General features: G+C 31.9%; 1 protein-coding gene across 1 annotated transcript in view; it reads left to right on the top strand.

The window, feature by feature from the left end:
- LOC142322827 (legumain-like) overlaps positions 1–24,751 on the top strand; it is a 54,110-nt gene extending 29,359 nt beyond the window's left edge. Inside the window, exons 8-12 of the mRNA XM_075361898.1 lie at positions 9,977–10,095; positions 14,701–14,870; positions 15,957–16,071; positions 22,710–22,883; positions 24,556–24,751. Coding sequence (XP_075218013.1) covers positions 9,977–10,095; positions 14,701–14,870; positions 15,957–16,071; positions 22,710–22,883; positions 24,556–24,693 — 716 coding nt within the window. The 3' untranslated portion in view covers positions 24,694–24,751. The remainder of the gene's footprint in view (positions 1–9,976; positions 10,096–14,700; positions 14,871–15,956; positions 16,072–22,709; positions 22,884–24,555) is intronic.
- The last annotated feature ends 1,489 nt before the right edge of the window (positions 24,752–26,240 follow it).

Here is a 26,240-nt window from a genome sequence, read left to right as displayed (position 1 = left end):
GCCTAAAATTCCAATATGTCCGGGGATCCAGCAGAAGTTCACGGTTGTGTTACACCGAGACATTTCAGAGATAACAGACTGTATGTCACAGACGACACGGTGTCTAGAGTACATGTCTCTAATCGCCTGTAAGGCACTGATGGAATCTGAACAGACAAGTACGTGCCGAAATATTGCGCTAATTATATTTAAGGCCTCATATAGCACACAGCTCCGTAACGAAAACACGGACGATACTGGGAAGGCCAGATATGTATGTCTTATTGCCAACCTCAAAAGCACAATCAACAGAATTAACGTTTTTAGAGAACTATAAACTATAGTATCAGGATTCATGCTATTTCTGAAGTTACACATTTTTTCTCATAATGTAAACGGATTTGTGTTCTTTTTATGATACCGACCGAGACTAAATTAATAATTAACGAAAGAAGGCCGCCAAGAAGAGTAATAATATGGAACGACAGTAAGAACTGGAGGAAACTGTTTATTTAGAGCTAAAAAAATGCGCTGAGCTCTGACGCTAGCGAAGCAGTAGATCTCGACTGTTCGTGGTATCGATTCAGATGTGGGTTAGAGAACGCTGCATCAAAGGTTGGATAATTTCGTTTCACTTTAATACGAGCTGCGTAAGACCAAATCATTTGGTTTCGTCTGTTCCAAAGGGATGGCTCACTACTTTCAACCAGCAGACTTACCACAGGGCTTGAACGAAATGCATCTACACCAAGACGGATGAATGAATGATGGACTGCATCGCGCATCTAAGAACGGTGGACTTTTCTTTCTTTTTCCTGTTTAGCCTCCGGTAACTACCGTTTAGATAATTCTTCAGAGGATGAATGAGGATGATATGTATGAGTATAAATGAAGTGTAGTCTTGCACATTTTCAGTTCGACCATTCCTGAGATGTGTGGTTAATTGAAACCCAACCATCGAAGAACACCGGTATCCACGATCTAATATTCAAATCCGTGTAAAAATAACTGGCTTTAAGAACGGTGGACTGGCGGACGAATAAGCCACGCAGCCGTAGTCTAAGCGGTAACAGATCAGAGTTCGTTAAAAGCGCAACATGCATATTCGATCAGCTCCCCAATTAGTGTTAGATACAACTCTCAGCGTGTTTAGCATTTTTAAACATTTTACCTTTAACTTCCTTCTTCAAGCGTGAAAAGCAGATGCATTTCGTTTTTTTTTCGGTGAAAACTTGAATCCAGTCGTTTTACACCACGATTCTAAACGGATTATTGTATTTTGGAGCAGCCTCTCACTAGTCGCTACAGTTCTAGATGTTACATAAATTGAAAAATCATCAACAAATAAAGAGCACATAACGGGTTTTCACACGCAGTTTTACGGCAACTTCCACATACGACACTTCCCTTACAGGGAAGTTTCCTAAGTGTTACCTTAGGGCCGGATTAAGGCATGGGCTACATAGGCCCCCACCATTTTGCGGCACCCAGCAACTGAAGAAAAAATTTAAAAACCTCTTTTTGAAATAAAAGAATTTAAAAAAAAAACTTTTTTTTAAATAAAAATATTTTTTGAAATTGTAAAAATTGAAAAATAATATATATACATTTTACGATCATTTCTATATTCTGAAATAAATTTTGTGTACATCAAGCATTTGCGTATTGAATTTTATTTAGCTGCAGTGCGAAGATTCTATTCGCATTCGAATGCACACTCATAGGATAAACACTCAACACCATTGTTGGTTAACTACTTTACCGGATTCAGATAACTAATTGAAGTGATTTTATCCTTGTTAAAGAGCATGGCGTCGAAAGAAACATTCTGTAATGGAATTGTATTAGAATGATTCGTATTATATTATCCTACATCGCATCGATATTACCTATCGAGTCAATATACCTATAGGTATATAGGTATACATTAAAAGAGAATTTTTTTTTTCTAGACCTGTGTAATATACATTATATCACTTATTTGGTCAAAATCCTTTATATGCCCACAACGCTTCTGTAGTTAGTTATTTCTTAGATGGCGCCACTGAAACGCTATATTGAAATAAAATAAATAAATAGAATTACAAATATAATCCAACCAAACTTAACGTACGCTAGCTTCGATCTCTAGTCAAGGTTAGCGAGCGAAGCGAGCTTAGCTTAAGTTTGATTAGATTACATTTATAATTTTATTTTATTTATTTTCTTTTTTCAATAAAGCGTGGTGCTATCTTAAAACTAACTTACGGAAGCGTTGTGGGCATATACCGGATTTTGATCATCTTATGAAATACGTTTTCTAGTGTACTGTCAGTGTATTGACAATTCGGAGGGGGCGGTGTGGAGACCGGTAATGTCACAAGGTGGGTGTCTTCCCCCTACGGGGTTGGGATGTCGTGTATTGAGTGCCTATATTCGTCAAGTGACGTCCGTTGTTTCATAACCTCAATAACTTGTCTTCAAAAAATGTCATAATTGACGTCGCTTACGTTTAGTGTTCTTTGTTTCTGTGTCTCCATTCAAATCATAGCAGTAAATCTACCATCATTTTTATGCCCTTTCCACCCTTTATCTCATAACTTTTTTATTTACCTTTTTGTTTTCAAAATTTTACATTCAGAGTAAAATAACAATGCTTTCTGAACTTAAAAAGGTTCCAATGCATTTAGATGAAACCTATCATTTTTATATTATTTTTTGACATATTTAAAAGTATTTGTCAGATCTTCAGATGATTCATGTAAATATTTACATAAACAATGAAAAGGTGAAAAGGTCATTTTTTCAAATTTAAGGTGTATCCATGCTTTTCTCACCCGCTCACTAGTTTATTGTATATAAAACTCGATTTTACTAGATTATGTAATACTAACTGCAGTTTTCTGGGTTGTAGGGTTTTCAAAGATTAGGTTTCTAATACCTAATACCTAATATGAGATGTTAGGTGTAAAATCAGCTTAAGTGACGTTAAGTTTTGGAAACAAAATTGCGTTTAAAGTAATTAGTTATAATATAAAACTCAAGCATTAAATAACCAGCTAAATGCGTTTGAAATTACTTACCTAGTAATCAGACTATACTCTACATCATTTTAGTCATATAAATATAAATAGATATTTCAAATAACAACAAATAAATGGTCCAAGTTAAGTTACTATCTGTATGAAAATCTATATTTCATTTCTAAATAAAGGTAATGTACTTTATACATTCGATACGAAAAAAATAAGTTGTAAGGTAGAAGCCGCAGAAGATAAATTGTTATTAACAATTTAATTTAAAATTATTGAATTTTTATTTAAAAATAAGCTTATCCAATTTTTTTGGACGATTCTAAGATTAGGATTCATAAGTGTTCTTATGATTAATTTTATCAATATTTTTCGAGATAGTCGTGAAAACAAATTAAATAGCCTATTATAATTCGTTGTAAAGCCGCACGGTTGGAGATATTTTAGGTCCACGCATCCGTATTTTGGCCGTTGCGTATGTTAAAAAAATTCCAAAATTTTTATGGATATACTTGAAATTAACCTCGGAGATTGTACATTCACAAAGAAAACCTCAAGAATCACGGCTATGTACATATAACTAAAAATAACTTTTTTTTTCTAACCTCCGGGACCATCGTTAAGTATTGCTTCAGAGGATGAGATGAATGACAAGTAGCGTGTGAAAATGCCATGCCTGAACGGGCTGAACGGGATTCGAACCCGGGACCTCCGGATGAAAGGCCGAGACGCTACCACACGCGCCACGGAAAAATAACTTAACTGCGCTGAAACGCACTTCCCATTTCATGGTTATATTTTTCATAGTCTTTCTTGTGTGTCAATTATAAGTGAGTTTGTCTTATTTAATTAACTGCACTTCTTTTTACACCCAATGCCTCATACACGTATATATTCTTTATATTCACGGTCATCATTTTGTGAATCTCTGATAATTACAATCTTAAACTCAGAAAAGTGCCATTATTTTCTCAAGTAAATAATTAATAAAAAGGTATTTTAAGCTTGTTGCACATAAACAAGAAACTGCAACAGTGAAGAAGAATCATTGGTAAAAGAATCCAAAGAAGTATTTATAGATAATAATTCAACTGATTTACTACGTGAAGAATCTAAACGAACAGAAATATTGATAAAATAAAACAATATAGTAGTTGCAGATAATAAATCAAAAACTGCTTTGCCAAATGAACATTTATCTGAAGAGAAAACAAAAGAAAACTTAACCAATAGTAATGACAAAATAACTGATTCAGAAATATTCGCTGAACGTGATATAACACAATGGCCGGATAATATGAGCAAATACATAAATTATAGGGTTCAGGTTGGAAGTACCGGTATTCAGAATAATGATCCAAAAATTCTGGAATCGAAATGATTTTTAAAATAAGATAAATTTCATCAGAAAATGTCAGCCAACTATGTTTGAGAAAAAATAAATAAAAAATGGAGATTTGATAAAACGAACACGGGTGTGTTTTGTTTCGAGTAATGGTAAGCATTATTGTTTTTACTGCAAGATTTTTGGTACATTACTATCGCAGTTTACGAGTAACGATTGGAAACATGCACACAACCGCTTGCAAGAGCACGAAAATTCACAAAAGCACTTAGAAGCAGTTCACAATTTTAATATTCACGAAATTTACCCTTAAGAGGAGATAACGAAATTTAGGAATTTCAAATAATGGCCACTTTCTTGATATCATTGAATTGTTAGCTTCTTAGGATGACTTTAAAACTCATTTACTGAAGAATGTGCAGAAAGGTACAGGTAATGTAAATTATCTGTCATCTACAATCTATGAATTGCTGAATGAAATTATAAACGAACGACTAATGAACGTGATTAACAAAAAAATTAGAAAATCAAAGTATTACGCAGTCTCAATTGATTCTACTATAGATATGTCATGTTGACCAGTTATGTTTAACTTGCAGTTATATAGAAAATAACCGACAGGTTGAAAGATTTTTGATATTTTTAGCAAAGGTCATTGAGCTAAAAACATATTTGACGCTATGATGTCCTTCTTTCAAAAACATTTCATACGAATTAGGTACTATCGTGGTCAATTATAGGATAATGCCTCGGTTATGAGTGGCCATTACAGTGGAGTACAGGCTCTTGTGAAACGTGAAAATCCGCTAGTTCTTTGGATTCCCTGTTTAGCACACTCGTTAAATCTTATCGGTGCATCAGTCATGATATACTGTTTAGAATGAAAATATTTTTCGAATTTTTAGAAAAAATATATGTTTTCTTTACCTCATCATCTCTGAGCGTCATGGCTTCCTCGTTGTAAAATTAAAGGAAAATGTTCGTGGTTTGAAAGATGGAGCAATAATCCCTAAACTAGTACGACCAGGTAATTTTTTCGAGCAGAAGCTGTACGATCAGTGCGTAAAGGTTTTGAAGTATACAAAGCTATTTTGTCAGAACTATCCGAAAATAGTGAAGAAGCTCGTGGATTATGCCAATACCTTTCGAAATAGGAAACCGGCATATACCTAGCTTTTTGGAATGATGTATTGATAAGAACAAATAAAACAAGTTTGACGTTACAGACATGTGATACAGACCTTAATATATCAATTACCCTTCTTAAATTCCTCAAATGTTACACTGAGTCACTGTGGGATAATTATAAGAAATATGAAGAGGCGGGAAAAACAAAAACTGATGTGAAGAGTACGAACGAAAGCAAAAGAAAATGCGCAAAAGAACGTAAGGGTTAATCCTCCTGGTAGTGGTCAATCATAAAATATTGAAATGGGTAATTCTACAAAATTTCGAGTAAAATAATGCTTCATGAGAAAGGGGGGTTGGAAAAACTAAGGTATAAACTAGGTATAAACTATAATAAGGTATAAACTAGGTATATATATATATATACCTATATATATATGCTAAAAAATCTCAGGATTTGGAAGGAAAACTCAATCCTCAACTAGGCACCTACCAAGTACACCCAGGAAGTCACTCGAGCTTAGTCCGGTCCTATTCCCTATGGTATTCCGTTTTCTATTGTGTAACTTTCGTATATCGTCGTTCCAACTCGAACTCGAGTGGACCGAGTTCTCTAGGTGGTGTTGAGGGGTTAAACTGAGGAGTTCATTGGGGTTTCCCCAGTAGAGGAAACCCTTGATAAATGCAAGGAGATTTCCTTGTATACCCCATTCATGCAGTGTATTTAGAATTCTTCTCCTCCAAACCGTGTCGTACGCCTTTTTTAAAAGAAATACAACAACCAGGCGTTGCCGGAAGGCGTTTTGAATAACAGATTCTAGGACAACTACATGATCGATAGCCGGTCTACCTTGGCGGAAACCGCATTGTTTGGGAGGAATTAGGGCGTTTCTCTCAAGATACCACACTAGACGACGGTTTATCATTCGTTTCATCACCTTGTACAGGGCACTGGTCAAGGATATAGGACGATAAGTTGAGGGGCATGATTTATCTTTATCAGGTTTCTGAACGGATTCACCAATTCTTCTGACCAAGAATCTGGAAACACCCGGTCAGAGAATATTTTATTGTAAATAGACAAAAGAAATCGTAATGCAGCATCCGGAAAGTGAGATATCATAATAAGCCTGATATTATCATTTTTAGGGGAAGTGTCATGTGAATTTATTCAAGGCATACCTTAGCTCATCAAAAGAAATGGGATTGTTTAATTCATTTTGCAAATATCCGATAATAAAAGGCACACTTTCTACCTGCAACCTATACCTGATAAACTTAGGACAGTATGATAATGCAAGTGAAAGTGACATGGACGTATTGGCAATCGTGTTTGCCACATCAATTGGCGTCGTTACGAAAATGCCGTCATTTTCCAATCCAATCGGCGGTGGAGATTGTTGCTATCCACATAAGGCCCGACGCTTTCTCCATACAACCGATGATGGTGTCGTCTGAGTAATTGTGCCCCATAATTCATCCACGATTTCCGTTTCGCATGCCGAAATACTCGACGGCATACAGCTCTCGCTTTCCGGAAGACGCTGAAATTCTGTCATAGGTCTACGATTGAAATTACGTAGAGCCCTGCGACGATTACTTAGTGCATTTCTGCAGTCTTCGTCCCACCATAGAACAGCAGAACGCCTTTGTTTCCCAGATGTTAGAGGGATATATTCATTTGCATTATGGAGTATCAGTTATGTAACTTGACAAGTTGGTGGATTGCGCTACCACTCTTGTCGTACTGCCAAAAATAATCAATGTACCCGATTCAGTTTGCTTTTCCAACAACCTGCGTAACTCTCTCTGAGGCAAATTGCTGTTACCGACGAAGATAACAACCGGTATGTGATCGGTTCCAAAAAAGATTTTGGAAACGAGCCAGATAAGACGTGGAAGTAGGGATGCTGAACAAAACGACAGATCGATGACAAAAATGTACTTGATGAAGATTACATAAACGTGTAGAACACATCGTTCAAAGCAATAAGCAAAGATCTAAGTTCTGCATCAGTCGATCATTTCACAGTGCCTCGAGAAGAACATGAGGATGAACTCCATGAACATTCAGTGAAGGCGTTGAAATCATCGATTATTAAGCAGGGCAAAGGAACCTTTGAAAACAGATCTGTCAGATCATCCTCACTGACATCGGAAAGGTAGAAGTAGTAGATATTTATTTTAAATGGCGTCAATTTCTTTACTGATACTGCAGAAATATTTCTATCCAGCGGAATCCGAGTGGCCAATACGACTTCCTTTAGGAAAATACCCACATCTTCTCGTCCTCTATCCTCAGCCGAATGGTCGCATTTCTCGCAGACGTATCTGCGAAAAGACAGTTCTCCTGTGGACGGAGGCGAATTTCCTGTAGACACAGCATTGAAGGATTTTCTTCCTTTAGAAGAATTTCGATATCCTCACACCGAGTATGGAGGCCGCAAACATTCCATTGGATAATGTTTGTACCCATAAAAAATACTTTTTGTTGTTATAACTTCTGCGTGCATATTACTTATCAAATACAATCAGGTTTTTCTTTTGGGATTTAAAACCTTTAGGAAATGCTTTGTCTCTTTGGGGTAATTCATCCGCGTAGAACTCTTGAGGTGGTGGAGGGGACTTGAAAGCCTGGGAAAACGGAGATGACGTGCCAGGCGATGATGTTTTTATAGATCATTTCACTGGGGTCATAGTAGTTTGCTGCGTAATCGGTGGAGCAGAAACCTTATATGATGTACTGACTTAACTGGTTTTTGGTAAACCACTATCGGTCTTTCTTGCAGAAGTTACCTTCTTGACAGTACTCAATGCAGCAATAGCAAATGTGAGGGACTATATTTGTTTTATAAAGCTTCCACTAATTTGGTTAGTTCTTTACACGATGCGCATTTTTTCTCTTTTTGTACGTTGTTGGAAAGAGCCGGTACGAAACTAATGCCAGGTTGACCGTATTCCTAATGGACTTTTACAGTTAATACATTTTTCTTCTTCAGTGCATGTGCAATCATCATGTCCCGTACGGCTGCAACGTGCACAAACCTGTTCCTTTTGGCAACCAATTTTGATGTGCCAAAATCCTGACATTGGAAGCAGTGGTCTGGGGTTTGGTTACATGGTCGCACACAAAACAGAAAGGTAACTAATCTTTATTCGGTCAGGAACGGTCGGACAGTAAAGGTCAGAACTAGCGATGATGTTGGTACATCAACACCATTCTACCTTCTCACAATCGTTTACACAGACGTGACTGACTGCGATGACAACTCTTCCATAATTACTGATAGCTCAACGTCCGCCAAGTCGCGGCAAATGATCACTCCTTTGCTAAAATTAAGCATGTTATGGGGCTCCTCTGTCACTCGGTCTGTCCCTTTATGTTTAAGGGCTAGCAGTTTTCGGCATTTATCTTCGTTACCTACTTCAACAAGCAGGGAGTCACTATAGAGCATTTTAACAAATTTCAAAGACCCACAAGCTGTTACGACGCTCTTATTTATTATGAAGGGAGAGTAATCCTTTTCCCTCTAAATGGAAAATAAATCGTTTTTAAAGGATTTACCTTCCTTTGTTTTGTACCTCAAAACAAGCAATAAGTAAATTTACCAATCTCCATAAAATTTCTAGTTTTCTTAACACTAGTTCAATCTTTGCCTGACAAGTCGGTCGAAGTCTCTTCAAACTGCCGTTTTTGTTGGTTTTTTCAACTGGACTAACAACTACCAAAAGGTTAATTATAATTTGGGAGACTGCCAAATGGTTCCCACAATTTAACGAACCACTTCAGCAGAGTGTGCACATACTGTAGCTAGGGCTGCATACAACTGGGTTCACCCTGGTGCCCAGAGGACATCATTTGAAACTCACTATGTAGTGCTATCCACCCATTGGTACCATAATTTCCACCTTGGATTACTTTTGCGTTTTATAAGGTCTCACAACACCATCGAGTGTATGTGTAAGAAGAAACAGTGTAAGGTGTTGTTCTGTAGCTGTGTAAGTGTGTATGTTGTGATTTGTGTAGTGTTTATGGTGTAGGGTCAGTGTATGTGTAAGGTTCAGCAGCTCAGTATCTAGTAGGAAAAAAACAGCAAGAGTTAGAGTTGTGAAAAAGCCAACTCCAAAAGTCTTAAACAGTAAGACATCTCATCGGGGTTAATTTGAAAGGGAATCGTTTACAGTTTTAATTATTATCATGTTCTTTCATAAATTAGAGAAATAGTGATGTAAAAAGAGAGTTAGAAGATATGCGATTTTAAAAGTTACATTCTTGGAAAAGAAAAGGAAGTTATAATTTGGCTTAGTAAATTCACACATTTATAACAAATTATTATTATTAAAGTTAATTTTTTTTGGGGTGGGGAAATAAAAATGGATAATATATCATAGCCTGATGAATTACCTAATAACACCTGTAAAAAAAAATAGCTAAATTGAATGCAAATAATAAAAATAAAAAAAAAAATATTGTAGTGTATTATTAATTTTTTTGCTATTTATTTCATTTCAGTTTTGGCAAGTACATCAGCAGCCACTGATGAACCATCCTATGCATATTATTGTTATTATAAAGATTATCCTTGCTTGGGAGATTTATACAGCATCAACTGGATGGAACACTTAGATTCTGTAAGTAAACTGACTTCATAACTAAGCATAGTTAACATGTTTACATAATTGGATTATGTAAATGTCTCAAATTATGTTGATGGGATTTTTGTATAAAATGATACACACTTTTGTAAAGTAAATAGAATCAGAGTAATATTACATTAATATTCTAGATAAACCTCTCAGTTTTGTAAATTTTTATTTATTGCATTATTTAATTAAGTGCTTCCTAAATATTATTCTCTTACGTAATTGCAACTTAACTAAAAAAATTCTTAGTCTAATTTTAATTGTGAAGATACCTCACTTTATTTAACAACCTAAAACTTCAAATAAAAGTTCTTTTATAGAATTAACAAAAGAATAAAACATAATGAAATCAATAGTTGAATTTGTTATTTATTTCATATTGATTTTTATTTATTAATAACATATATATGAATATGTTAGTGTCATTCATAACCATAATGATTGTTTAGGTAATCAGACACAAGTTACCAATCACTCCCAGAAATTTCATTGGCCAGAATACAAAGAAATAGAAAGGCATCCCATGACAGGCTTTCTAATAAAAGTGAGGAGTGAAGTGGTTTCTTGATGTCTTCTTCTTTGTGGCATATATATATATATATTGTTACATGTCAGCACTTCAAACCCAACAACATTTTGATGATATTCAGCTCTTCAAATGATACTTTTCACCAGTCAACCACGCAGGTGCTTACACCTCTGGTTCATAATTTCAGTAGTATAAGAAAGACTGAGATAGATATGTAAAATAACAAATTAATTTACCCTTTTCTTTCATCAAGTAATTTGTTGTATATGCATTTCCTAATAGTATATGAAACAAATTGGACAAATTTTTAGTTGTACATGTATTATACTTTTTGGTAATTTCATATGAGTGATATCTTGTGGAGTCAATAATTCTCATTAATATAATTGATATTTTGGTTTTCAAGCAGTGAAAAACCATATCATTGGTTGTTTCCCATGAAACTAAACAAAAAAATTGATTACCCCTTAGCAGGTTTGTTATTGACATGATGAATGTATTTGAAATTATTTTTGATTAGTGTTAAAAATAATCCAAATCAGTGTTCATATTAGTAGCTATATTGTTTCAAAGAGAAAAAATTAATTTGTGAACTGATGTTTCTTTTTATCTTAGAAAATGATTTTATCATAAGTTCTCATAGATAAAGTAAACTGGTTGTTTTAAATTATAAACTCAAAATAATTTTTTAAATACCAATTAAAAAAAAAATTGAACAAATTTTCCTGCAGTAGTTATAATTTGTAATCTCCTGTATCACTATATAAGTGACCATTTTTTGAGCAAGCATGTTATATGAGTATTTTTTTTTTACTGTTTACTTTATAAAATTTTGCATTGAATTAGCTTGGATTATTTTCACTAAACTAATCTTTTTCTGTGATTCAAACCACTTATTATTTCTGTTACATTGAGAACCTCTTAGAGAAAAACACATAGTTGCTCCATCTTTCTCACTGCCAATGTCTTTTTCTTTCTTTTCTTGAATTGTACTCTCTATCATTACTTCATCTGTTATCAGTGGCATACTGTTTTATTACTGACATCCATCTGTACTCACCTGGTGTGTCATAAGAATTTATGTTAAGTCAGATCCTTCAATATTAGTTTTAAAAAAAAAAGAAGAAATGTTACTTCATGTTATAAGATAGCTAATTCAATAATAAGTTATGCCTGTAATAAATTAATTGTATAAATCCCTTAGTTGCAAGCCTAATCTATCATAATTAAGAAATTAAGTTTTGTAAAAAATAAAAGTTTTCTTGTAGAAAAAATATATTTTCATGAAATGGATAGGGAGACATAATTTAATTAATTCTCTTTCCCCTTCTAACACTTGTAATAATATATCAAGTGATAGCTCCTAGTAAAAGAGTGCAAATTAAATTATTTATATATAAATAAATGAAATTCAACCTTACCAACAATTCGTTCGTGTTCTCTTTAGCACTTTGGTCATTCGACCATCCTCAGGAAAAATTATTCTTCAATTTCAGATCATTAAAATTAAATTATGTAAAATGTAAATTTATAAAATGTTAAAATCACAACTGGTCATCATAGTATGACCAGTTAGTCTAAAGTTAGTCATGTCTGTTGTGTAAGAAGGTCACAATTGTTATGAATATTAGTTAGTAGTTGGAGGGAGACAGTTTAGGTATCTTTGATAATTATGAATCAGTTGTTTGAATAAAATATTGTCCTCGAATTTGGTCTGTTCATTGATTAATTTATTGTTATAATAGTATATATTGAATATTTTGAGGACACTGGTTTTATAAAAGCCATTCGAAATATCTAATATTTTAATCAAATTATCGGGATTGTAGTTATGTTTATTTTTTAATATGTGTCGTCCAAATCATAGAATAACATTAAAAAATAACAAACATAATAAGTAATTATAATAATTTTAATATTTAAAAAATATAAAAACTAAATTAAAAAAGAACAATTCCATCATAATAAAATCTGATAAAACAAATACTCCTGACATAATTCACAATGAGGTATATTGAAAAAGCAAATCAGTTTATAAATTATAATCATTTTAAAGAAATAAAGGATCCTATCCCAAAAATTAAAAAAGACATATCATCTAAAACTAATAAATATAAATAGGTTTTTAGGGATACCATAATAAACCAAAATTTAACTTGCTCAATGCTCACGCCCCCATATTCAAAGCCTTACCCAAAATACACAAAGATGGTTTCCCAATACGTCCACTCATAAATTTCATAAATATCCCCACATATCAACTGAACAAATTTCTAGCTAAAACATTAAAGGAAAACATTAATTTAAATAATAAATATAACCTAAAAAATGTTATGAATTTATAAATATCATCAATAAGATTAAAATAAACAGATCAACTAGACTCATAACCCTGGACATATGTACACTAATATTGATACAAAAGAAACTATAAACATTATATATAACCGATTATCTAAATTAAATTTACATATTGAATGGTTAAATGAAATAACCGATTTACTTAAACTATGTTCTAAGAGTAGCTACTTTAAATTCAACAATAAATACTACCAGCTAGAAAAAGGACTTATTATGGGATCACACCTCTCAGTCATCATGGAAGATATTTACATGGATGAGTTTGAGAATAAATTGAATAAGTTAAGATGTTAAGTTTAACCTAACATTTTTAACAATCATCAAATGCTTTTATATAAAAGATACGTTGATGATGTTTTATTTATTTTTAATCAAAATAGAAATAATGACATAAATTAATTTTTAGTAAAATAACGCAATAAATCACAATATCAATTTCACAATAAATCATAAAATTAACAATAACAGTATTAATTATTTAGCTATGATAATTGAAAAAAATTTTAATGACAATATTTTAGAAATCGATATATATAGAAAACCAAAACAACATAATACTATAATACAAGCTAATTCATCTCTCCAATGCAGTCAAAAAATGGCAGCTTTTAATTCTTTAATCCATAGAGATTTAAATATCTCAGACACAAAAATTTTTAATTAAATTCCAAAATAAACATTATAAAGAATATAGCACTATTAAATGGTTACAATGAGCAACTTATCAATAAATTATACTTTAAAATTAAAAATAAAATATATATAAAGACAACATAAAATTATCACATAATGACTTAAGAAAAATCTTATATAAAAATAGAATTTAACCCATTTTATAAGGTATATATAAAGCCTATAATCTAAAGACAACATACACCATTAACAACAAAGTAATAAATTTTGCAAACAATTATGATCATAATAAAATAGCAAACTCCAAAAATATAAATATCTTAGATAAACAAGGAGTATATAGATTGAAATGTGAAGACTGCCATTTAGAATAAATAGGTATGACCAACCGTTCTTTTTCTATTAGAGCCAAAGAACGTAAAACAACAAAAAGAAAGGCTATTTGGATAAATCAAATTATGCTAAACATATATTACAAAATAAACACAACTACAATCCCAATAATTTTATTAAAATATTAGATATTTCTAACGACTTTTATAAAACCAGTGTCCTCAAAAAATTCAATATATACTATTATAACAATAAATTAATCAATGAACAGACCAGATTCGAGGACGATATTTTATTCAAACAAATAATTAATAATTAATAGATACCTACACTGTCTTCCTCCAACCACTAATATTCATAACAACTGTGACCCTCTTACATAACAGACATGACTAACTTCATACTGAGACGAACAGTTGTTGTGATTTTAACATTTTATTAATTTACATTCTACATAATTTAATTGTAATGATCTGAAACTGAAGAATAACCTTTTCCTGATGATGGTCAAATGACCAAAAGTTCTAAAGAGAACACGGATGAATGGTTGGTAAGGTTGAATCTCATTTATTTATATATTTATATACTAACTGCGCTATGCTTAAAAAACTTAAATTATGTTTGAAATGAAATTTAATCAATTATTTATATAAGCTTTATAGTTGGCATTAACTATTAAACATGATGTGATGAAAAAAATTTATTACTATATATATATATATATTTTTTTTTTACAGAAAATCCCAGAAACAGAAAACCTCTTTGATCAATATCAGAAAATAAGAACATTAACAACAAAGAGTCATGTAAACTTGTACGGAGATTTTCAAATTGGAGCAAGCTACACAAAAGATTTTATTGGACCTAAAAATGAAGCTTTTGATGATAATGAAATTAAAATTTTGGAAAGTATCAGAAAAGTAGTAAAAGTGAAATCTGAATTTTATTGGCTACTGAATTTCTTCTATATCAAACTAATGAAGAGTTTTAGAATTGATTACTCAGTGAATTTTTGCAGGGCAAAACATTAAAGCCTAGCGGGCTGGTCTAGTAGTTAATTTGTCATCGCAAATCAGCTGAATTCGAAGTCGAGAGTTCTAAGGTTCAAATCTTAGTAAAGACAGCTAGTTTTATACAGATTTGAATACTAGATCATGGATATCGGTGTTCTTTGGTGGTTGGGTTACAATAAACACACATTTCAGGAATGGTCAACATGAGCCTGTACAAGACTACATTTCATTTACATTCATACATATTATTCTCATTCATCTTCTGAAGTAATACCTTACGGTGGTTTCAGAGGAAAATAGAGGGCAAAACATTACTAAAGAACTGTGAATTGCAATAATTTGCATCTTTTCAAGATGCTATGTCCTTTGAAAATAAAATAGTTTGGTATTATCTTACTTTAATGGTTCATCTTTTACAGTTGATAATTGTACAGCTTGAGAAGGTGTTCCAGGTTTTTTATAAATTTAAGCAACTGCACCTTTTAGTACCATAATAACAACTTCCCAAATTCTCATAATATAAACTTCTTTCTGAAAACAACCTAAAAGTTAAGCACAGTTACACAAGAAGAATTTAAATACATTTATTGAGTAAATAACAGTAAGAGATTGAATTTTGAATCCTATCTGATATTTCTCATCACTGACAAAAAAAACTAACATTTTGTTATCTTATTTAAAAAATAAAAATATACAATATCATTTAAAACAAAGATTACATTATCAATAGAAAAAAACCTTTTTTCTGGATTATAATTTTAAAAATTAACAAATGTAAAGTAAGGATTTATTAATACTTATATAATATTTGATAAACTGATTTTCATAAATAACTTAGTTTTAATATAAGTTGTAATTTAATTTTACTGAGTAACTACAAGGCAGTCTTTGGATAATGATTTTAAAATCATTGCATTAAAAAAACATACTTATGTTTAGTGTGGGTTGTGTTTATTGTTTTGTTTTTCTATTTTATAGGAGAGTGGAGTTCCTAGTCATGAAGTAGCATTACATTGGATTAAACATATGGCACAAAATGGAAGTAATGCTCTAGAAAGAATGAGATACTTACGAATGGCTGTAGAAATTGAAAGAGTAATTATTCTTATTTTGTTTTTACAAATGTATTCAAAATATAGGGTGATTTCTTTTATGAGAATTCCTATGGAACTGTTCTTTATGCTATTTTTTATATTAAAAGGCATATATATGCTGTTCTTCATGTATGTGGTTTTCTTCTTTTTTAACAACTTTTATTCTTTTACAAAAATGTTATGCTATCTTCATAGATGCATGAGATTCAGATTTCTATCAGTTCCATTATCTTGGCTGATATGTTCTGAACTGTATGGAGCATTCATTTTAATTTTTAAAAAAAGGATTATTATGATATATAAAGAAGAAATCCCAAGAATTTAACTTATACAGAATTTAGTAATATACTGAGACTTTCAAAAATTATAATTTTGAAAAATCTTAAATTTGTCAGCAGCGTGTTGAAAGTTTTTTTTACTAAAATCAAATTGTTTCCAGTTGTTCATGGGCAGCTATCACTACTGTACATAAATAATTTGTTTTTTTTTTGTAAGATTTCACAGCTGATTAATTGTCAACATCAGTTCTTTAGTCAAAAGTTTCTTTTCAGGTTTTTTGAGGAAAAAATTAATTTATATAATTAATTAATTAATTTTTTATAATTGTACTTCAAAAATTTGTAAATTTTAAATATTTGCTTTTAAATCAAAAACTAAATCAGTGTTATATAAATGGTAATTAACCATAATTTATTCATTATGATTCTAAATAATAAAAACAAAAATCTCCTCAGCCAGTGGGTTGAATTTATAATAAAAATACTAAAAACACTCAGTCGTTTTATAATATAGAATGGGCAAATATCTTTCCTTATTCTACAAAATAAACACACACACATTTATTTCATATATATATATATATATATGAAATAAATATATATATATATACATATATATATGTGAAATAAATATTTTATTTTTACAATAAAATTTATTTTAACAAAAAATAAAAAAAAAAACAGCTAGGTTTTCTTCTCCCATGCGAATAACATTGGTCGTGATGGCGGCGGTTTTCCAAACCGTACAGCGAAGTCCCTCAAAATGTCTGTCATTGTCTTCTTTGTGTTCTGACGTTCGTAAACCCACACAGAAGCCACCAAACGCTCCTCGACAGTGAAAGCATTCGTATCCGCCATGTTTAACTCGAGACTATCACGTCCTTCCAATACTAACCGAAGTGATATGCGCAGGATCAGCTTACGGCGGGAAATAAAGTCAATCTGCTCAACAAAAAAATATACCGTTTTTAGTATTGTATTGTACTCATTACAATATTTATCTGCATGTCTAACTGTACTATACTATTAACATGTAAAGGGACTTTTCGCCCATACTTTTCTAAAATGGTGGGCTAGCTATACTTTTTCAGATTCTACTTGTAAAACTAAACAAAAAATATCTTTAGGAAAAATGGCGATTTCATCTTCGTTTTCCCAGTGTCCGCCATTTTGTTATTTTTATATAAAAATTTATATCTTAAGTTCGGATAGAGGAATCATATTAATAATATTTGGAAAGCGTCTTGGTAATAAAGTTTTAAGTCAGCAAAAAAACCGGACATAGATACCTTCGCAAATAACAAAATGGTGGCAATGTTTATTTTTCAATCCGTTATAACTCCATAAAAATTAGTTTTATCAAAATATATGTTTTGGATAAAATATTAAGCTTTTTATTTTGAACAAAATTACATTTTATTTTTTTTAAATCGGTTAACAAATAGCCGAGTTATGACAGAAAATAGATTTTGTAATATTGTGTCCGTTTTCATGACCTCCACAATTCGATTAAATATTAATTGTTAGTTCAATTATTGTAAATTAGTATAAAATTAAGTAATAATTTTCTCACAATAAAATTTAATTTTAAATAATAAAACAATTGATATTAATTTTTCACTTTTTAATAATTTTACACAGCGACTATTACTGTTGATCACGTTAACAATATAAAAATACAATGCACATTATTTAAAAATAAAACTATATGATTTTAAAGTAATTTAAACTGATTGTTTACTTATAAGTGCTCGTTTAATATTCAGTGTCATTGGTTTATTTTTGAATTTATTTTGTTTTATCATCATGGATTTTGAATATTCTTTTGCGGAAATGTGTGACATGCATTTCTTGGTTTAGTAAACTGCAACAGAGTAGAAGAAAAAAACTGTATGAATACAGGTTTCCTAATAGACGTGTGCAAAATGAAAAAACTTTTGAAAGACTTCACATATGGCTTAGGGAAAAGTTTCATTTACACCAGGGAATCATGACCATGGTAGACCAAGGAGTACTAGGACTATTGAATTAGAAGAAAGTGTTCTAAATGTGTGGAAGAATCCCCTGATAAAAGTACACATAGTCTGGCAATACAAGAAGGTATGGCCCATATGACTGTGTGGCGGATTTTAAATGGTAACTGTCTACCCTTATCACTTGCAGCGCGTACAGGGGCTGACGTCCGATGATTTTCCACGTAGATTGGCTTTCTGTAACTGGTTTCGAAGAACATTAATTGAAAACCCTTTATTTTCGGCAAGGATTCTGTTCACAGATGAAGGTTCTTTCAACAGGAATGGTGTTCAAAACTATCACGTCCAGCATATCTGGAGCGAAGAGAATCCTCATGGTACCTTCCAAAGTAGCCATCAACAAAGATATTCTCTGAAAATATGGGCAGGTATTTTTAATGGCTATCTTTTGGGTCCTATCATTCTAATAAATCGTTTAAATGAAGAAAATTATCTTGCTCATTTGACCAAAAATATTCTACATTTGTTCGAAGACCTACCTACCTGTACAATTAAAGAGGAAATATGTGGGTTTACCACGATGGAGCTCCAGCACATTTCAGTCAGTTGGTATCAGATTTCCTATAGGAAACTTTCCATGAAAAATGGATAGGTCGTGGAGGGCCAGTGACTTGGCCTGCCCGATCAACTTAAACCCACTTGACTTCTGCCTAAGGGGACATTTGATGTATATTGTTTATTCAAATACTCAACATTGAGGATTTTCAACAAAGGATCCAAAATGGATTTCAAGAAATTAGGAATACTCCCGCAATTTTTGAACGGTTAAGACAACCTCTCCGAAAAAGACTGAACACTTCTGTAATTTCTAATGGTGGATACTTTGAACATTTCTTATAACTTTTAACAATTTTTAACTGTTTATTTGAAAAAATTCACCTAACGTTCTGCAACAATTAACGTACGATTATCACAGGTAGTTGTTTTGTTTTTTTTAATTATTAGATCTATTATTGTGAGAAAATTATTATTTAATTTGATAGTAATTTACAATGCTAGAGTTAACAATAAATAAAAACAATTAATATTTAATCGAATTGAACGTAAAGTGGAGGACATGAAAACAGACACAAAATTACATTAATTTTCTGCCATAACTCGGCTATTTGTTAACAGATTTAAAAAAATAAAATATCATTTTGTACAAAAAAGGCTTAATATTTTAGCCAATACCATACATTTTGATAAAACTAATATTTATGGAGATATAACGGATTGAAAAATAAACATGGCCGCCATTTTATTTGTGAAGGTATTTAAATCCTAATTTTTGCTAATTTTAAAACTTTATTACGAAGTCGCTTACCAAATATTAATGTGATTCCTCTATCCGAACTTGAGATATAAATTTTTATATAAAAATAACAAAATGGCAGACAGTGGGAGAATGAAGCAGAAATTGCCATTTTTCCTAAGAATATTTTTTGTTCAGTTTTACCAGTAGAATCCGAAGAAATATAGCCAGTCCACCATTTTAGAAGAAATCTGTATATATATTATTATTTTTTTGTCTTCAGTCATTTGACTGGTTTGATGCAGCTCTCCAAGATTCCATATCTAGTGCTAGTCGTTTCATTTCAGTATACCCCCTACATCCTACATCCCTAACAATTTGTTTTTCATATTCCAAACGTTGCCTACCTGCACAATTACTTAACGCACCCCGACGTGGGAATACTGGTCCCAGCAACATTAATTTGCATTTCTCGCAAACTTCTTCTACCGACCAACGCTACTACGGAGGTTTTATTAGGTGCTAACTGTAGTCCTCTCACCTCAAGCCAACAACTTATTTGCCGGATCGCATTATTGGCTACCTCCTCCACTTCTGCTTCAGTGTCCGGCCATGAGGAGGGCCAAATCATCTGCATAACAACAAGTTCAACGTCCTCATCAAACTCAAGTCTCAAAAGCCCATCAAAAGCGAGGTCCCATAGGAGTGGGCCGAGAACCGACCCCTGCGGAACCCCACCAAATATGTCAAAAACCAACTCATCATCTTCTGTGAGGTTTTTTTTAAGCCTTCTGCAATGTAGGTAACTGTTAATTATATCAAGGAGATACCCACTTATATTGTTCTCTCTCAGCACATCAATAATCGTCGGCCACTGGAGACTACCAAAGGTGTTCTTGACGTCTAGGAGGACCACTAATGGGATTAATGGGATCCTCCGTCGACGCCCAGTGCCACTACTTCGATCTCTAGCCCATTCAGTTACAAAGCAACTTTACTAAAAAAAAAAAAAAAAAAAAAAAAAAAAAATTGTACCTGTACAATTTGTGAATATCTAGTAATTAATATGTCCTTTATTCTTAATCACTTCAAGTATCTAATTTGGCATTGATTCAACAAGAGTAGTACACATTTTTTTGATTTCTTCATCATGAAACCATACCAATATTATTGATTTAATGAGGTTAATTTTTGTGGTACAATTCATTCTTGAGAGTTGTTTTTTGACTATTGAACAAAGATTTTCAATTGGGTTTAAGCCTGGGGAGTTATTTAAAGACCTTTTCAATTTTTTGGCATATGGCATGGCACCAAATCTTTCTGGGATACTCCACTTCTTTGTGGGAACTAGTTTTGAAGTTGTGTCAACAACCCTTTCCTTCAGAATCTTTATATAATATCCACCACTTTTCAACATACCATCTATTGGAAGTAATGAACAAGAAACTTCAAATATGAAATAACCCCAAAACATTTTTTCTGATGATGTTTAACTGATTGTTGGATATGAGCCAGTGATGTATTTTCATTTGATGCTTTTCTAACGAATGAGATCCTTGCTCCTGAACATAAAAATGTGACTCGTTAGAAAACAACATTTTCTCCAGTCTTCTTTGGTCCAGTTAGCATGTGCTTTGGCCCACAAGAACTTATTTTGCACATTGTTGGTGTTAAAAGTTGCTTTTTAGCTCACCAGTTAGCTTTCCATCCAGCTGTAAGAAGTTGGTGTCTAACAGTTGTTACATGCAAATTTGTTCCACTGTCTGCTAATTCTCAATTTAAGTCCACAGCAGATAAGTTTGGATCAAGTTTACTTTTTCTCACTAATAATTGATCCTGTGTTTGAGTAGTTTTTCTTTTATAGCCACATTTGCTTTTCCTTTGGTGAAAAAAACGGTTTTTTAAATAGCATTCATTGTCTCTAGTCCAACACCACACTTAGAAGCTATTTGTCATTGTTCATACTGGTGTTGTCAGAAAGAGAAACAATTTTCGTCATTGTCGTCGTTTTTGTTATTATTATTATTATCATCACATCATTATTATTACTATTATTCTAATTATTATTGTGGTTGTGGTTTCTATACTTTTTTATTATTTGTCTTTACTGCCTTTGGCCTTAGTTTTTATTTCAAGTATGCTTAAGGATTTTTTAATATTAATGACTTCATTAAATAATATTTTAAGTACAACTGTAAAAAAGATAAAAATATTCAGTAAAAAATTTTCGGTCTAATTCCCCTTTACCAAATGATGTTTTTAATAAAACTTTATCACTCTTAAAAGCACAGTTTAACCATGTTTATTTTATATCTTGATTAAATTATGAATTAACTGTATATTTTGTGTTGCTGTTCTGATTAAGATTTTATCACAGTCTCTTTTGAGCTATTACACTAGTTTTCTCGATCAATTTATTCTAACTTAAATTATATACTGTGCCTTTATCTTGACAACAGTGTTCATGTACTCTCACTTTGTTAAAAAAAGTAATTTCTAGCACCAGCTAAATTTTCTATTACTGTACATATTGTTTAACAAATGGATCAGCCATTCTGATATAAAGTTAGTGGTTACAGAGTTTACTTAAAAAATAAAGTACTAGTAAATAATATGAATGTACAGTGTACAGTAAGTATTTTAATTTCATGTTCATTTGTAACTATTAATAGCTGATTCTCCAATATTTTAATTTATAATTAAAGCCATATAATGGTTAATTCTGCAACAGTTTAATTATGAATTTTCAAAGTGATACATCCAGCTTGGTGAATCTAAAGTTAAAAATGGAACATTTAATGTTTTTTTCAAAACAAAATTGTATTTGTTTGTGAAAGAGCTGATAAAATCAGTGTGTTGTGTGTAACAATGCAAAATGTAAGCAACTTTAAAGCTGAACACTTGAAATTATTTAATCACTTTTATCAATTTAATTTAAACAATTTATCACTTTTATAAAAATATTAGTCACATTTAATAAAGCACTCAGAAGAAAACTGAAGTTAAACTGAATTTAGCTATTCTATATACACCTTAAAATTTATATTCAAATTATAACAGAAAATTTAATAATTGTTTATTCATTGCTTTACAGAAACGTGAATTAGTTGACACAACAGTTCATGAAATACTGAAGAGAGTAGCTGGAGAAGATAAGGAATTCTTAGATGCTACTGAAAACAAGCATAATACACTTAACATGGAGATGTTTGATTGCTACGAAAAAGTCTATCATCATTTCAGCAAAAAATGTTTTAACATGAATAAGGTATGTTTTAATGAAAGAATCCTTTAACAACATATTTATATTGTTTAATAAATTATGAAAATTGAATAAAACTTTATTGAGAGATTGCAGGACATTTGTTGACATTATCTGCCAGTTAGTTGTAAAGTCTAGACATTACTGTGGAAACGTAAAGTCACTTTAATCTTCCTAAAAAGATAAGTCTAGTTTTATGGGATGTGGCTTAATCATTTTTTCTCAGAACATACATTGCTAGAAAGGGATAGCCGAATTAGCCAGAATAAAAAATGAGTATCCAGCAGTTTTACTTTCCTGGCATCATAGCTCTAGAGCTATGCTGTTAGAAGGAAAGTACGATAATCAGTCAAAAAATGGGGTATGAGTTTGTTTTGCATTTCTTGACATTTAATCACTCAGGGACTCCAAAAAACAAACAAAATGTAAGGGATAATGTTTTTACATACATATGTATGTTGGCATGTTTGAAGCTAATAACTTCCAACTGGATTATCCGATTTTGATGAAATTTGGCATAGACGCTCGTGTATATGGGCAATCTGTTATTAAAAGTTTAGGATCAATATCTCTAGGGGGTGGGATAAATAGTCTCTTTGTGGGTCAATTTTCTCAAAATCTTGCAAACGCAATCCCAATTTATATTAAACTCAGTATATGTATACATGCTTACTATTTAAAAAAACGAAAATTTCGCCCCCAAATTATCCTTCCCTTCCCCAAAAATCGAAAAAAGGCTATGTTTTTATTTATTGCACATTTTTTAACTGGATTTTTTTTATATCTTCCTAAGCACAATAGTAGTGGAAGTGACCCAAAAGAAAACTTTGGAGCAATATTGTGGATGGGGAAGCTTATCAAAGTTTAAAAAAATTGAGCTTTTTAAAAACCTTTTTAGATTATTTAAATTTTAATAATAATATTACAATAAAATTTCATCATAATTCTTCCCAGCCGTAAAAAAGAAATCATAGGTAACTTCTTATTGATTGTATATTTTCATTGGCATTTTTTTTTGTTTCTTCATTTAGTAAACATAGATAAGTCAAAACATTTTCTTTGACTTTCCATTTGCAAAGTGATTTTGTGCAGAAAAATTTTTTAAAATATCAATTTTTTGCATTTTTTAAACTTTATTAATATATCATTATTTTTCTACTATGTACTCAAAAGAATAAATAACTAATGCCAGGAATGTATAACAACTTTGTTGTCAGTTTTTTTAAACTCGTGGTTAAATTATCAAAATCAACTGCTTGGAATATTTTCACAATGTGGAAACTAAATTAAAATCTAATTTCAAAATGAACTTATAATTGGAAAAAAATTTCTTAATATAAGAATTATTATCAAAATTTTAATAAATTTAATTGTTTAATTAATTGTGTGTTCAAGTTTATTGAGTTAAATTTTTTTTTAGATTCTCACAAGTGAGAATGTGGCTGCAACTTGTAATGACTGTTTTATTATAATGCTCTTCTACATATACATGTGTTTTGTGGTTAGATATTTATGGTGACATCCTATCTAGTAGGATGTTTAGAAATTGAATTGGACTGCTCAGGCTCTTTTCTTAGCTGTTTTCTACCCTCAATTTATATGATTATACAATTTATTATTCAATAACTGTTTTAATTGCAGCACTTTATATAATAATGATATTATTTCTTTCTTTCAGAATCCATATGTTTTTAAGCATTTTTATAAATTTGCTAATATCTGCCTCCTGGGTTCATTGGATTATCAAGAAAAGACTATAAAAGTAGTTAATGAAGTTTGTGGACACAACTTCCCACAAATAACTGATACTCTGTGATTATTATATATAAATAATATTAAACAATTAATCCATAAAAAAAGCATATAAAAATAAAGCTATTTTCTATTACATTTATTTGTTACCTAATGTCATATAAATCTATATATATATATATATCCTCCTCTATGAATCATGAGACCTTCCCGTTGGTGAGGGGGCTTGAGTGCTCAGGGATACAGAGTAGCTGGACCGAAGGTGCAACCATATCGGAGAGGTATCTGTTGAGAGCCAGACTAAGGAATGATTCCTGAAAGAGGGCAGCAGCTCTTTCAGTAGTTGTTAGGGGCGTGAGTCAGGACGACTTAAACGGCCGTATCAACATCAATCAGTCCTCTGAGTACTGCGCAGCTGAAAGCAATGGAAAACTACAGCTGCTTTTTTTCCAAGAAAATGTGGCTCTCTGCATTTTCACATAGCAATAATGGAGGCGCCTTCCTTGGTAAAATATTCCGGAGGTAAAATAGTCCCCCGTTCGGATCTCCGGGTGGGGACTACTAAGGAAGGGGTCACCAGAAAATAAAAAAATAACATTCTACGAGTCGGAGCGTGGAATGTTAGAAGCTTGAAAAAGGTTGGTAGGCTAGAAAATTTAAAAAGGGAAATGGGTAGGACAAATGTGGATATAGTAGGAATTAGTGAGGTTCGGTGGGAAGAGGAAGGCGACTTTTGGTCAGGTGATTTTAGAGTAATTAACTCAGCGTCAAATAATGGGCAGGCAGGAGTAGGTTTCGTGATGAACAAGAAGATAGGGAGGAGAGTGGAGTATTTCAAAACGCATAGCGATAGAATCATTGTAATAAGGATAAAATCAAAACCTAAACCGACAACAATTGTTAACGTCTATATGCCTACAAGCGCCCATGATGATGATGAGGTAGAGTGTGTATATGAAGAGATTGATGAAGCAATTAAACACGTAAAAGGAGATGAAAATTTAATAATAGTTGGAGATTGGAATGCAAGCATTGGAAAAGGCAAGGAAGGAAATATAGTGGGTGAATACGGGCTGGGCAAAAGGAATGAAAGAGGGGACCAACTTATAGAATTTTGCACGAAGTATAATTTAGTAATTGCCAACACCCAATTTAAAAATCATAATAGAAGAATATACACTTGGAAAAAGCCAGGGGATACTGGAAGGTATCAGATAGATTATATCATGGTTAAGCAAAGATTTAGAAATCAACTCGTTGACTGCAAAACTTACCCTGGAGCAGACATTGATAGCGACCATAATTTGGTGATAATGAAATGTAGATTGGGGTTTAAAAACCTGAAGAAAAGGTGTCAGATGAATCGGTGGAATTTAGAGAAGCTTGAGGAAGAGGAGGTAAAGAAGATTTTTGAGGAGGACATCGCAAGAGGTCTGAGTAAAAAAGATAAGGTAGAAAATGTAGAAGAAGAATGGGAGAATGTTAAAAAGGAAATTCTTAAATCAGCAGAAGCAAACTTAGGCGGAATAAAGAGAACTGGTAGAAAACCTTGGGTTTCAGACGATATATTGCAGCTGATGGATGAACGTAGAAAATATAAGAATGCTAGTG

Source organism: Lycorma delicatula, chromosome 4 (assembly GCF_047948215.1).
Source record: "Lycorma delicatula isolate Av1 chromosome 4, ASM4794821v1, whole genome shotgun sequence".
NCBI lineage: Eukaryota > Metazoa > Arthropoda > Insecta > Hemiptera > Fulgoridae > Lycorma > Lycorma delicatula.
Note: the sequence above shows the minus strand (reverse complement) of the source record. Positions and strands in the feature narration are given on the sequence as shown.